General features: G+C 43.3%; 1 protein-coding gene across 1 annotated transcript in view; it reads right to left on the bottom strand.

The window, feature by feature from the left end:
• MAP7D3 (MAP7 domain containing 3) overlaps positions 1–16,266 on the bottom strand; it is a gene marked incomplete at both ends in the record, with an annotated part of 267,062 nt that overhangs the window by 29,640 nt on the left and 221,156 nt on the right. Inside the window, 2 exon segments of the mRNA XM_082264163.1 lie at positions 4,547–4,651; positions 11,765–11,945. Of these exon segments, the coding sequence (XP_082120289.1) occupies positions 4,547–4,651; positions 11,765–11,945 (286 nt within the window).

A 16,266-nucleotide genomic window follows, 5' to 3' on the forward strand; every position in this document is an offset into this window, starting at 1 on the left:
GCTCGGAATTTCCAGGATAACTGGAGTTCCCTCCACCTCTATCCTGCGGAGAAATCTCAGCAGCAATTTGAGAGGGGGAAGACATATAGTAGCTGATACTGCCTTTACAGGCCATTCAGCGCGTCTGCTGCGTCCGCTAGAGGATCGCGGGTGCAAGCCCTGTTGAGCCAACCTACCAACAGATCCATATCCGGGGTGCCCCAATGAAGGGACAGCTGGTGAAATACCTCTGGATGAAGAGACTATTCCTCTTGATCCAGAATCTGACGGCTGAAATAATCTGCCTGTCCACCCCCATGATAAATATCGCGGAGAGAACTGGAACAACTGTTCCCCCAATAAGAATGTTGGCCACTTCTATGGCCGCCAGGGCACTCTTGGTGCCCCTTGGTGATCGACATAAGTCATGACCGTGGCATAGTCCGATTGGATCCGAACCGGGCTGCCCTGGAGCTGCTCGGTCCAGTAAATCAGACAAAGTCTGATCGCTCTCAGTTCCAACACATTTATCGGTAACCTGGAATTTATCAGAAGAAATGACTTCCCCTGGCTGAGCATCGGAGACCGAAGCCACCAGACCAGAGCCTCCCTGGTCCGCTCACTCAATCGGATCCGATTGTCCAGGGAATCGGGATTCCGCATCCATATGAGAAGAATCTCCTCTTTGGAGAATTCAGGTATGAGACTGGGCAAACGGTACTGCCTCTAAGGAGGCGACCATCAATCCCAGCCAGTTGACGGACAGCAACATCCGAATCATTGACTGAATCTTCTGGAGTTTCTCCGCATGGAGAAACACTCTTGCCAAGGATGTATCCAAAATTAGGCCCAGATAGTTCAGTCTCCTGGTGGGAACCAGGGATGATCTTTGGGAAAAGCAACGAAAACGCTGATGTCCTGCGAAGATGGGGATATGAGGATAGGCAACCTAAATGTCTATGGACGCCAGGAAATCCCCCTGATGCAGGGAGGCCACCACTGTATGGATGGACTCCATCTCTTCCAAGACCAGAATTGGACGCACCTAGCCCTTTTTCCTGGGCATTGTGAACAAGTTCGACTAGAACTCCACCAAGGAATGGGAACTACCACTGCTTGTTGTATCAAGCTGTCCCCCGCAAAGCTTTTTAAGGGACCCGGGGATGTCGAATATTGGAAGGGAAGAATCGCACCGGTGGAAGTGATCGAAACTCGATCTTGTATCCCGACCATATGACCTTGCGAACCCCTTTATCCGGGATTCTGGAAAGCCCTGGATCCGGAAACCGGTGAAGACGTCCCCCCACCCTAGAGATGGGTGGGGCCCATTCTGTCAATCCAACGGGATAACAGTGGCTTTATTTAGTCTGGAAATCGGTGAGTCCACTATTGGTGGTACCGTCCATCTTTGTAATGAGGGATTCCTCAAAATGATAGCGCCTAGCAATGCGTTTGGAAATAGCAGGGCTCATTTACGGACGACCCTATTTGGGCAAGGGAAACCCTTCACCATTTTGTATGGCATGCTAGTACCAAAAAAGGAATATAAGTCTCAGCTACCTCTGCCGGTGTAACCTCAAATTTAAGGTTTCCCGGACAGACACAACTAGTGCTTCCACCAACGCTTCTTGTGCTATGGCGGAGGCAGAAGCGTCGTCCTTACTGTCTGAGGAGACCGTACCTGAGACAACAACCCCAGAAAAGGGACTGCAATGACCAGCTCAGAATCCGTATCTGAGGTATCAGATGACATAGGGGTAGGCGGGGGTCGCTCTTCTTGACCCCCGTCCCTGACAGGCTACCTCCACCCGGGATACCAAAGACTCCAAAACTGCTGATAATGCATCATCACAAGTGGGGTACTGGAGGGTCCTGCGGCCACCCTGAGGGGATCAGGTGGGGATACATGTGTGGCAGGGTTCATGTAACAACACACTTGCCAGCAAACACAAAAAAATTAATTGCAAGAAAAAAACATTTTTTTTTTTTTTTTAACTTAGTCCCCCAGCGCAGTAGCGCCCCTCAGTCTACCTGCTTGGACCCCTCAAAGAGAGAGAGAGAGAGAGAGAGAGAGAGAGAGAGACCCCAAGGCTCACCTGATGCACAGAAGTTTCTTATCAACCTGTTTCCAGCACTGTCTGTTACAGACAGGAAGTCTTTGGCTTGCTTTCCCTGAGCCAAGGAGGCGGCTCCGCCCCTTTACATGCCTTCCGGCGCCTCCCAATTACTCCACGAGGTGTTTGGTCACCTCAAACATGGCCGCCTCCATGCTGGAGACACAAGGCTACGCCAATATGGCGGCCTCGTGCGATCTGCAGAAAAATGGCGGCGGCCTGTGTAGGATAGCGGCGGCTTGCAAGCTAGCAGCGGCCTGCGGGATGTGTGCATTCGGACTGTGCGGCCTGCGGAAGTGCCTCGGCCTGCGGGAGGTGTCCTCGGCCTGCGGGAGGCTGTGCGGCCTGTGGAAGTGACCGGCTTTCTGGAGGGATGGCGATCTGTGGCTGCAGTAACTGAGGCATAGGCATCGGCCTGTGTACACACTAGACAGGTATGATACCTCTATACCTCAATAGTAACGCCCTTTAGTTTGCCACTGACTTTAGTCACCCTTACAGTCATATATGGACTTTAGATAGTCAGCTCCCAAACCAAGCCTCCTGGTTTCTATTCACAAAAATCACACTCAAATTGGGGGATCTGTGACCTGTTATAGGATAGAGGGGAGACCCAGAAACTGAGTGTCCGACCATCCCAGAGAGGTGCCTGCGTCCACCAACAAACCCGACCAGGAACCAGGCGGGCGCCAACTCCTGACAGAACCCCTCTCCACCGGGGTGTGGGGGCTGTGGACCAATACGGACGCCGTGACTCTGTTGGTCATTGGCGTCCAGGCGAGACGTTTTAACTCGCAGGGTCAGTCCCCGTCCAGTGGGACTATGTCGCGGCCGACCCAGCACGGAGCTATGGCCTGCACGTGCTCGTAGGCTGAACTGGGGTGACCACTGGATCTCAACATCCAGCCCGTCGCCCAGTTTCAGCGTACTTGCTTGAAGATCTCACAGGGACACTGGAGAAAAAAAAAGCTGTCTAAAAAAGTATTTCTAAAAAAATCCTGCCAGGACCGAAGATCCTAGCAAGGAATCTAGGTCCTTACTCCTAACTAGACAGAAAAAAACTGATTTGCTGTAGCAGGAAGTGAGAGGATATACCCTCTGGGACTGCCCCTAGGGTGTGGCCAGAACGTTTTCTTTCCTGTCTAGTCCTACTCCTGTAGAGGGCAGTATAACCCGAGTTGATATTAATCAAGGAGGACTACGTCTGTCAATGAGCGACAGAGAAAAAAACCTTATGGAACTTTCTCCTTTTGCCTATTGACGATTGAAGATGACATCTTGGTGGGAGTTATTTATGGAAGAGAACATCCCTACCATCTCAGGATTCTAATTATTCCCATTATTGTTCCCATAATTATTCCCATAGTACAGGTAGCAGGCAGAGGTGTGGTCAGTTCATGCAGCAGGTAGAGACATGATGGCAGTAAATCAGTTTCCTTCCAGCAATTTATGAGTTGGTCATGGTAGAGTAACCATTGGGACAGGCACATACACATACTTAGCACCTACAAGGCTATCACGGTTCTAAAGAAAGGGTGGGCACACACATCAAATAATAGGTATCTGGTTAGAAAATTATTTCATCTCCAAACCACCAGCCAATCCAGCCACAGAAGGTGTGGCAGATGTTTATTAGGTTCTATAACAAAAATCTATAATTAAAAAAAAAAAAAAAAGATATGTAGTATTTGTATTAGACACACAATCCACCTAGTTATGCATTTTCACATTAAGGCCTCGCGCACACTGGACATATTTAAGGCTGCTTTCTGGGGAATCTGGCGTTTTTTTCTGCCTCTAAACTCCTGTGCATGTTCGCTTATGTGTTCGTACAGACATAGGCGTTTTGAGGCACCAAAAAACCCCCATAGCCAGCACATCCAAGAGCAGCAGTGTTTTGGCAGAAAAAGGCTTGACGCATGTCAACACTGGGCATGCTCGAATGTTAATTTCAATAGCCAAAATAAATTATTATTCAGGCCAATTAAATTCACGTTCATGTGCTTAACATGGCTACAAACACCAAGTGTTTTTTCTGCAGAAACACTGTTGCAGGGAGGAAAGGAGTCTAAAAGAAATGGCCAAATGTCCAGTGTGCATAGGCCCAAGTATAACTCCTAGATAAACAGAGAACTCTTCATCTGCAAGGCCCATACCCTTGATAACAAGTCAGTATAATAAAGGTATATAAAAATATAATAAGAGAAAATAAATGGCACATATAAAACAAAAGCCTAATTAATGGCAGTCTGACTGACTCCTTTCTAAACAGGTACATTTACCCCAGACTATATACATGGCGCATCAGATAGCCCGATAGTGTCAGTATGAATAAGAGTAGCAATTGAAATATGTGAAACAAAGGAGGTTTACTAGATGCATTTCCTCCAGTGATCTCCAATAACATCCACAGCAGTTCAAAAGCAGTACACAGTTCACTGCGACTCATTTACCTTTTTCCTTTCAAGTCTTTCTTGCATATTTTGCTGCATGATTTTTTCTCTCTCTTGCCTTTGCTTTTCAGCTTCCTCGAGAGCTCTGGCTTCAGCTTCTTCCTTCTTTAACCAAAAGAAAAAATTTAGTCACACTGTACATAATACAACCTAGTAATCAGTTCAACAAATATCTCTCTAAAAGATACAAGGTAACATCAATTATGGGTGAATTAGATACTGTAGATCTTTAGGTAAATTATAATTCTCCCATCAAAGATGTTAGAAGAAAAATTCCACTATATATGTGTATATAAATTCAATTTTTTTTAGATTAGGATAAATTAATAGTTTTTTATTGTTCTGTTGGGACCATGCTAAGGAGAATTCACACCATATGGTCTGGTGCCTTGTCACTGGGACAAAAATAAATGATTAAAAATTTTGATTTGTACCCAGACCCCCCTTCATGTATTGCAAAATGGGAAAGAGAATTAGATACCTCTCCTGAAGATCTAAACTGGAGCAAGACGCACAATCTTTCATTTACCTTGTCAGTTTCCTCCCATGCCCAAGAAAGAAACTACTATATTACAGCCAGATGGTATAGATGCCCCTCAATCCTACATGAGATAGACTGTAATATCCCGAATGAATGTTGGAGATGCTCGCATACACCTGGCAACATGACGCACATTTGGGGGACATGTCTCCATATCATGCCCTTTTGGGACAAAATATTGGCTCTATATGAAAAACTGGTTGGTGACAGGTTCCCCAATGAGGCCACCATAACAGTCTTGTCTATGTTGCCAGGATCTTATAAGCAGATTAAAAAAAGCCTCATCCACCACTTTCTCACCGCTGCGCGATCGGTGATTGCCAGACATTGGCATCAACCACTGGCGCCCCCTATGGCTCAATGGGCATGTGAGGTGGACAGTTGTGAACATATTGAAAGAATGGTGTCTTGGGAGAATGGTAAATCAGATTCTCACACTATCATGTGGTCAGTATGGCTCAATTTTCGTTTTTCCAGCGAATTTGACACTTTTGTTTCCGACTCTCCGTGCGATCCCCCATAGGCTCCCCCCCTCTTTTTCCTCCTTTTTCTTTCTATGCTTTAACTCTTTCGGCTTTCCCTTACTAAATTCAATTTGCATATTTCCGTATATGGTCTTTATTAACACTTACGATTCCCCATCACGGTCAAACCGAGAACTTGGAATCATGCAATACACTATATTGTTTAAGCCACTATCTAGGTTATGTTGTTTATAGTTGCTGTTCCTATAGATGTTCATTACCTATCTGGCATTGGTTTACTGTGTGATTCGTTGATATTGTAAGCAATGTACATTATGTAACTTTCTCTGTACAAATGCTTGTTATAATAAAAACAGATTCAACATAAAAATTTTGATTTGTCATTAGGACAGAAAGAAAAACTTATTGAAAACTTACTGAAACGTATTCCAGTGACCACTAAGAGAATTTTCTTTACTGTAAAGACTCACGTTCTGTTGTGCCCTCAAGAGGAAATAGGAAAATCTCTCCAATGTGATACAAAAAAAAAAAAAAAAAAACACTTCACAAAAAGGTGACAAATTCTTACTACTCTTCAAAACTGCAAAGACATAAGCATGGAAGGACTAGATCTCTTCGTTGAGGTGAAAGACTATAACCACCTTAAGAAGGAATGATAGCCATGGACGTAGAACCGCTTTGTTATTGTGAAGAATGAGGAATAGGTCCTTACAGGAGAACCTCTAACTCAGACACGTCTGCAAGTGGTTCCTGATGCAAGATACACCTTAAATAAAGGTTCTGACAAGGGAGAGCAACGCCAGAGATTTTTCAAAAAGAATGGATAAGGCTGAAACGTATGCTTTCAGAGTGCTTATGGTTAAGTTCTGGTCAAGACCTAATTGTAGGAAGGCCAGAATGTGGGGCACAGAGTTATCTCTGGGAATAAAGGGCCTGTGTGCACACCAGACGAAGGAGGATATCCAGGTACGATAATAGATCTTTCTAGAAGTGTATTTTCCTGCTTTTATCAAGGTAGGAATAAAATTCTGAGACCCCTCTGTCACTTAAGTCATGGGCTTCAACAGCTATGCTGTTACAGCCAGGTATTGCAAAACAAGATGGAACAGAGGATTCTGAGACAGTCTGGCCTGTTGAGAAGAGGCCAAGGGCTGTCTCCTAGTAGGTCTGTGTACCAGGTTCTTCTGGGCTAGTTTGGTGCAAAAATTATCACCAACTTCTTCTCTTGCGCTATAATCATGGAGCAAGGTAGAATTCACACTGGCGGGAAGGAATCAGTTAGCCTGATCTAAGACCAGGGTATTATTAAGGCATCCAATGGCAGTGCTAGACGGTCTTTGATTCTAGCCAAAAATAGAGATAGTTTGTTATCGAATTTGGAGGACTGGATATCCACATCCAAGGTCCTCGATCTCTGACATATCAGGCTAAAGATGTCAGGGTGAAGGGCCCACTCCCCTTGATTCAGGAGGTGGTAGCTCAGGTAATATGCCTTCCAGTTGCCACTCCTGGGATGAGGACTGCAGAGATCGCTGGACAGCAAGTCTCCATCCATGGGACGATATGGCTCACTTCCTTAAAGGCTGCAGGATTACTGGTACCACTTTGGTGGTTGATGTAGGCCACAACCATGCCATAGTCTGATAGTACCCCAATTCGGTGACCTTGCAGAAGATGGTTCCAGTGCTGCAGTGTCATCCTTATGGAACATACCACCCCAGCTTAAAAAGACTAGTATCTGTTATCACTTTCCAGTGATAAGGAAGGAAAGACTTCCCTTATATTAAAGCTTATTTCCATTTTAGAATTCAAATTTGAGAAATCCCCACTATGTTTGTTATGTGTTCCCATTCAGACAGAATGCCTACATTTTTTTAATAGTGTTTCTTACCTTTCTGATGATTTTCAGAAGGTGTCATGGCTGATTGCAAGGTTTTTTTTTTTTTTAAAGGTATGCTATGTGCATGGGGACATGGGTAAACAAATATAAAAGGTGTTATCCCAATTTGGCCACAAAACTGTGACAGTTCTTTAAAGGATGGATTTTTTTTTTGATAATCTGAACCTAGAGAGCTGCTACTATCAAAAACTATTTCCTGCTCTCTTAACTGTACACTCTCTTTAAAAAAAAACAAAGAAAATATCTGTGGGAGGGAGTAGTACGTCAGCCTTCCTTCTTCTGCTGTGACTAATGTTGGCTCCACACACAGTCTGCATGCTCCCAAGAGTTCAGCACTACTTCAGCTGCTCTCACCCCCTTCCCCACATTCACCTTTCAACTGCTTGATCTCTCACTGTTTTTCCCTGTGAGAGATCAAGCAGTGAGACAGACAAGCAGCACCAACTGCAGCACTTCAGGCATGCCAACCTATCTTAGAAGTAATTTGCTTCTACAAAGCGACTGAAGGATAATTTACTGCTTGTGTACAACAGTACAGTAAAGTTTCCTTGCACTGTAACTACCACAGCTTACCATACTGTCGCATGCCTCAATTTTCTGTTGACAGAGTGATGTCACATTGCCAAAGAAATGGAAGCACATGATAAACATGCATGTTCTAGCATGTGGTTTGGATCTGCACCTGATTAGGTTACAACTTATATGTACTATCCCACCATCACTTCTCCTTCAAGACTGGACTTGAGTTCCACCAAGCTAGGGAATAGTTTGCTCGGCTGGAAAGGAGCATAGGTAGGTTGAAATAAGGAGCATGCTTGTTCCAGGTCAAAGATGTGCTGGAGATGTCTTGAATGAAATTGGATAAATGGCACAGCTTCAAAAGGAGGCTAACATGAGGCCTAGAACTGTCATGGAGAATCTCACAGTGGAATGTCCTTTTGACCTCAATTCCCAAGCATGAGCTCTGAGATAGAGCATTTTCTTCTCTGCAAGGAAAACCTTTGATTAGGAGGTATCCATGACCAGACAAGTATTGTATAGGTGAAGAGAAGGCGTTTTATTGGAAATTGATCAGCCAACAGAAAAACCTGGAGCATCTGAATTGGACGTTTTTAGACAGCTGGAAAAGAGGAGTCCTTCAAGAGAAGGTTGTCCAGATAACCAGTGACCTGGATTCCTTGAATTCTTAGAAAGGCAAGAAGAGTGAATACTCTGGTTGCAGAGGAAAGGCCAAAGACAGTGCAAACAGAAGAAAAAAAAAAACCCAACAACCATTCACAGTGTAAGTTCTTAGTCTTTTTGTATGAATAAAGATTGTAAAGTTTTTTTGTAACATTGTTCACACATTTTTTCCCCTTTTGGTTGCCCTTACAGCCCCATAATTTAGGATTTAGTGATTGTGTATGTACCTCTTCTAGGTCCGGCATCTAACTCCGATGGAGGAGCTGGAGTGCAGGTCTTTGGCAGAACAAATGTTTGTCTGAGCTTTTGCAGTTTTTCCCTTTTGCCTGGTTTTCATCATTGACACATGTGAAGGTAATCCCCAATGGGGTACTTAAGGAGTAGGGTGTGCAATATAGGGTAAACATGTCTGGAAGTACATTGCAACCCAAGTGTAGAACGTCCTGTAGCGAAGTGTGGAAGAAGGGGAGGATCAGAGAAGACAGGATCAAACAGCCTTTTTACACAATGCAGAGGATTAACCCCTTAGGTTCCACCGTGAGAAGAACAAGCATGCTTTACTGCATATACAGACTGATTTTACGGTTGTGGGTTTAGCAGCACTTTAAGGGGGGTCTTTAGGGTCTGGGCTCTATTTGGATGGACCACGGCCCTGGGTCTGTATAGCTTCCATTAGCTGACTCTACACATTGCACAAAATGCCAAGGCGAGCACCCGTGCAGGATCCAGTGCCCAAAGCAACACTACAGGCAGTTCATACTGCTCCCTTCGTTTTCCCAAGGTTGCACCGATCCAGATGCACTGCTTCTCTTGTGGTATTAGAAGACCGTGAAGAATTGATTGAAGAATCATAAGATAAAACAATAAACCAGATAAGTTTAGAGTGATCTCGACATAAGGGAGAAGAGGTCCAATCACCTTAGGACAGTGGTCCTCAACCCAGGTCCTCAGGGCCCACTAACAGGCCAGGTTTGTAAGATAACTGAAATACATCACAGGTGATATCATTTGCTGCTCTGTGATTGCAGTATTCTAGTCTGCATTTCCCCAAGGTAATACTTAAAATCTGGCCTGTTAGTGGTCCCTGAGGACCGGAGTTGAGGACCACTGCCTTGGGACACTAACAAAAAACTGACAATTCACAGAGAGGGTAGGGTTATAGGGAAGGTACCCGGGGTGTGTCCTCAAAGCTTTGACAGTGTCTAGGTCACCTGAAGCTTTGAGCCTTTAACCCTGGGTCTGACTATTCACCCTTTGTCCTGTACTTTACGACTAAGCTATATTGGCTGCCAATGCCGAGTTCTCCTGCAAATGCTGGTTGACTAGCCTTTACACCCATCTATTGATTTTAGTGTTTTCGGAGTTGCATATCCAGAACAGCTATACAGACCAGGAGTTACTGGCTGCATGCTTAATTCAGATTTGTGATGTATTCTGTTCATTGAGATATTGATTACAATTTTACTTTTCAAAAGGGGTGTACTCATTTATGCTAAGCACTGTAAGTAGGTTGTGTTTTTTGTAGTTCAATGAAGATAGCTGGGAAAAGTGATAATATTGTTTGAGATTTCAGATCGGTGCACAGATAGTTAACAAGTACACTGGAATTCTGGAAAGGATCAACAGGTATTTTTCTGTACTTGCAGATGGGGTCATTTATCAAAACTGGAGCTGCTGTGCATGACCACCAATCAGTTTCTATCTTCAGCTTGTTCAAGTTTTGAAAATGAAAAAACTGAAGCTTACTGGTTGCCATGCGCAACTGCTCCAGATTTTGGCTGCTCCAGTTTTGATAAATGTCTCTTCGCCTGAAAAAAGAAAGCTAATCCAGCCACCACATCTAAGAACTAGTAGGCTGCAAATACATTCTTGGGTTTTTGCATTATAAAAAGACAGACGTACTCAAATCCTACGAGGACCCCCCCCCCCCCCGCAGTCTGTCAGCACCCCTCTGCTTGTCCAGATGCTATATCTACCCCTCCCACCCCACCCTGTTTGAATGATGGCAACTTCAGGAGGATGGGTGCACAGAGCGCATTTTTCCTCTAAAGCAATGAGCTCAGCCACGCCATTAACAGGAGCTGTGCATCCACATCTATGACATGTGGGACACATCAAAAGTGGCCTCAGAAGGAATATAAGACAAACATGAATTTTAATCATGGAAACAGTGAGCTTTAAGAGGCTCATTAGAACGAAAAACACAGCAGTCTAGCGGATGCGGCAAAAGTATATATTTTAGAGTTTTATCTCATGGGGGGCTTATTTAAATATTTGCATAATGTGCATATAAAGTTGTAATCCTATACACATTATTCACCAAAAAATGGGCAGCACCATGGCTCAGTGGTTAGTTAGCACTTTGATTTCCAAACAAAATACTGCCTGCATGTTCTCCTTGTGCTTTCATGGATTTTTCTCTGGGTACTCTTGTTTTCTCTCACACTCCAAAGACATGCTGTTTGGTTAATTGGCATGGTTATATACAGTGCCTTGCGAAAGTATTCGGCCCCCTTGAACTTTGCAACCTTTTGCCACATTTCAGGCTTCAAACATAAAGATATAAAATTAATTTTTTTGTGAAGAATCAATAACAAGTGGGACACAATCATGAAGTGGAACAAAATTTATTGGATATTTCAAACATTGTTATTTGTTAAAAAAGTTTGAAATATCCAACAAATTTCGTTCCACTTCATGATTGTGTCCCACTTGTTGATTCTTCAAAAAAAAAAAAAATTACAGTTTTATATCTTTATGTTTGAAGCCTGAAATGTGGCAAAAGGTCAAAAAGTTCAAGGGGGCCGAATACTTTCGCAATGCACTATATATATAAAATAAATACATTAATAAAATTATTTAAAAAATGGCACAAATGATGCATACGATACAGACCTAACAAATGTAGCTATTTGCAGAACAGTAAGCTATGACCATACAGCATGCTGCACATCAACCAGGACCATAACCCTTACAAACCCCTAACTAGCCTTCTAGGAGTAACATGTTTTGCTTATTAACTGTCAAGCAAAGAGCAGATGTGATAACTTCCAAGTATCAATTATACCAACATTTCAAGTGTAATACATTTTCCAGAGAATCCCAATTACCTGTAGTTGAAGCTCTGCTAATTTCTCCTGTTCTTCTAGTTCTCTGCAGAGTTTTTCTTCCTGAGCCTTTCTTTCGTCTTCCTCTCTCTCTAGTTTTCTTTTTTCTTCTAGTAATTTTTCTTCTTCTTTCAGTCTCTCTCTCTCCTCTTCAGCTTTGCGGGCCATTTCTTCCTGTCTTACTCTAAAAAAATAAAAATAAATTCCTAATTGTCCAAGTAACCATGCACAGGAAAAGGCAAAGTGGTTAGAGATGTGGATAGAGACTCTACTGTCGACTGCCCTCATCTGGTTAAAAACTAGAACTTCAAAAAAAAAAAAAAGTTATCCACAAGCAGGACAAAAACCTGAAACCCCTTACAACAAATGAGAAAGGATGAAGTAGAAATTGAAAGGAGTTCGAAAGCCACATCATACACTACATCATACACTTTTATTTTTTTATTTTTAAAGGATCAGCATTGTAATACCAATACAAACAATAGTTATTTGACAACCCAATGTAACTTGCTTGAAAAATTTCCTTTTAGGAGTTTGCTAGCCATCTCTGTTCACAACGAATGGATTCCCAGCATTCTTTGCAGCTTCTCCTCTGCTCATTTCTTTGGTTTATTTTCAAATTTTAAGGATTATATATCCCATGGTACCTTACTGCCTTGCAAGCTGTGATTCCTACAATGATCCTGCTTCTTGAAACTCCTCTGCACCACTATAGCCCAGAAGGCAGGCTCTGCATTCTATGAGACAGCAGTGTTTACTAGGTTATAGGCTGGTGATTAGGCACTGGCAAAGCTTTGGAGATTCTCTGAGTCCTCAAATTTGTAGCCAGCAGTGCCGATTATCTTAAGAATAAAAGGAGTGTGGCCTGCATCCTGTGCTATACTCCTAGACATGAAATTTACAGGTAAAGTCAAGATTTCTCTTATCTTAACTGTACAGTACAGGACACAGTGCAAGACACAGATTGATAACACTTTAGGAAACAAAGATGGTCTTGGGCGCAAAACTATCTCATCTTTGTGAAGAATGAGGTAGAAGAGAGCCACTAACAGACAGGTCTGACAGACTTAAGCTGGATACACACTATACAACTTTTGTTGGTAGATTTCCTTTAGATCAGTGTTAATTTCGTCGACTAAAACGTTTTCGTCTACTAAATTAACACAATTTTAGTCGACTAAAATTAAAACAATTCAGATGACTAAAATGCGACTAAAACTAAAATGGCATTTTAGTCAAAAGACTAACTAAAACTAAATCGAAATTTGCTGCCAAAATTAACACTGGTGCATGCTCAAAGCTTAATACCATAAATAATAACATATTTGATTTTTGACTCCAGGACCAGCAGTAGTATTTAATGAGTTTGGAAATTGTACAGAAATGCTTAAATAATGCATTACAAATTACAATTGAACTACACCCATTCGATTATAGGTGACTAAAATGTAGGACGTTTTAGTCGACTAAAATGTAGGACGTTTTAGTCGACTAAAATGTAGGACGTTTTAGTCGACTAAAATGTAGGACGTTTTAGTCGACTAAAATGTAGGACGTTTTAGTCGACTAAAATGTAGGACGTTTTAGTCGACTAAAATGTAGGACGTTTTAGTCGACTAAAATGTAGGACGTTTTAGTCGCCTAAAATGTAGGACGTTTTAGTCGCCTAAAATGTAGGACGTTTTAGTCGCCTAAAATGTAGGACGTTTTAGTCGCCTAAAATGTAGGACGTTTTAGTCGCCTAAAATGTAGGACGTTTTAGTCGCCTAAAATGTAGGACGTTTTAGTCGCCTAAAATGTAGGACGTTTTAGTCGCCTAAAATGTAGGACGTTTTAGTCGCCTAAAATGTAGGACGTTTTAGTCGCCTAAAATGTAGGACGTTTTAGTCGCCTAAAATGTAGGACGTTTTAGTCGCCTAAAATGTAGGACGTTTTAGTCGCCTAAAATGTAGGACGTTTTAGTCGCCTAAAATGTAGGACGTTTTAGTCGCCTAAAATGTAGGACGTTTTAGTCGCCTAAAATGTAGGACGTTTTAGTCGCCTAAAATGTAGGACGTTTTAGTCGCCTAAAATGTAGGACGTTTTAGTCGCCTAAAATGTAGGACGTTTTAGTCGACTAAAATGTAGGACGTTTTAGTCGACTAAAATGTAGGACGTTTTAGTCGACTAAAATGTAGGACGTTTTAGTCGACTAAAATGTAGGACGTTTTAGTCGACTAAAATGTAGGACGTTTTAGTCGACTAAAATGTAGGACGTTTTAGTCGACTAAAATGTAGGACGTTTTAGTCGACTAAAATGTAGGACGTTTTAGTCGACTAAAATGTAGGACGTTTTAGTCGACTAAAATGTAGGACGTTTTAGTCGACTAAAATGTAGGACGTTTTAGTCGACTAAAATGTAGGACGTTTTAGTCGACTAAAAAATGGATTTTTGTAAAATCTTACCGTAAAATCCTTTTCTCTTAGCTCATCGACAGACGTAGTCCTCGGTGATACACCACCTTCGGGCTATGTTACCTCCGCAGGAGCAGGACTAGACAGGAAATTAAAAAGCTCTGGCCACACCCTAGGGGCAGTCCCAGAGGGTATATCCTCTCTCTCTCTGCCTCAGCAAATCAGTTATGTGAAAAAGCAGTGCTTAGAGAATTTAACCCAACCCAACTCCAAAACAGAGGGGCGGGGACTACGTCTGTCGATGAGCTAAGAGAAAAGGATTTTACGGTAAGATTTTACAAAAATCCATTTTTCTCTAGCGCTCATCGACAGACGTAGTCCTCGGTGATACACCACCTTCGGGACGTCCCAGAGCAGTATCACAACTGAGGGGTGGGAAAATGGAAATCAAATCCCAATCTAGAAGGCCCAACCGGTGCCAACTAGAAGTTTACAATGCTCATCCTTAATGATGAGACTCAACCAAAAAAAGAGAAAACAATTTTTTTTTTTTTTTCAAACAGAAAAAAACCCTCGAGGTAGACCACCGGTCTCCTCAAATTGCGGCCTGCAAAACCTTGCGGCCAAATGAGGCATCCGCCGATGCCGTCACATCAATTTTATAAAATTTTGTAAAGGTATGTACCGACGACCAGGTGGCCCCGCCTTACATACCTGGACCACTGACGCCTGATGGCGAAAGGCCCAGGAAGTACTGAGCGCTCGAGTGGAGTGCGCCCTAACAGGGAACGGAGGACTCTGACCCTTAATAGAATAAGCCTGTACCACCGTTTGTCTAATCCATTTGGCAATGGTCGCGGCAGATGCAGGCAAACCCTTTCTGGGGCCATCCGTGATCACAAAAAGTGAATCCGTCTTACGGAATGATTCCGTAGCTTTCAGGTATACCCTGATTGCCCGAACCACATCTAAGGAATGCAACGCATGTTCCCGATGATGCTTGGGCTGAGGACACAAGGAAGGTAGTACAATATCTTCATTCAGATGAAAATCTGAAACCACCTTGGGAAGAAAAGATGGCTTAGGATGAAGTACTACCTTATCCCTATGAATCACTAGGTATGGTGACTGGCATGATAATGCAGCCAGTTCTGACACCCTGCGAGCAGAAGTAATAGCCACCAAGAAGGCCACCTTCTGGGATAGAGTAAGCAAGGGAATCTCCCTGATGTTTTCAAAGGGAGGTTTCTGTAGAACCGACAAAACCAAATTAAGATCCCAGGGCGGTAAGGGCGCGCGGACTGGCCCCTTGTTGCAAAAAGGCCAATATTCGAGTCACCGAATAGGTACGTGGAGGAAATCCTAAAGATTCGCACCATGCAATATAAGTCTTCCATGTGTGATAATAGACTTTGCTGGAAGTCGCTTTCCTTGCTTTAATAAGGGTAGGAATGACTGAAGTAGACAAACCTCTGTCCTTCAGTACTTGGGTCTCAATGGCCAGGCCATTAAAACCAGCGACTGTAAAGCACGAAGGTAAATTGGTCCTTGAGACCACAGACACTCCCTGAGACGAAGTTCCCACGGAACGTCTGCGACTAACATGTCCAAGTCGGCCAGGCCGGCTTGAGGAGGCCAGCCTAGAATTTCTAGGACCACTGGCGCTGATTGGATCTGAACCAGGCGTCCCTAGAGCTATCTGGCCCCGACCATCCGAGAAAGTCTGGTCGTTTTCTGTTCCCACACATTTATCAGATACCTGATAGTTATCAGGAAAGGTGATCTTTTCTGGTTGAACCTCAGGGACCGAAGTCACCCGACTAGAGGCTACTTGGCCTATCTGGTCAACCAGATCCGATTCCTGTGAGGTATCGGGACTAATCTTAGGAAAAGGTAAAGGAAAAGATCTTTTCAGGGAACGGTAACTACCGCTTCCTGTGGTACTTAAATGTTGGAAGGGAAGAATCGCACCGGTAGTAGTGGTTGATGCTCGATCTAATGTCCTGAATACCGGTGAAAACGTCCCCCCACCCTGAAACCGGGTGGGGGCGCACCTTCAGGCTGTGTACTCCTTTGCTTCGGGTTTGGCTGGGTTGGTCCCCTTCTTGAAC

The sequence above is a fragment of the Pelophylax lessonae genome, assembly GCF_965119305.1.
Source record: "Pelophylax lessonae genome assembly, chromosome: 7".
Lineage (NCBI taxonomy): Eukaryota > Metazoa > Chordata > Amphibia > Anura > Ranidae > Pelophylax > Pelophylax lessonae.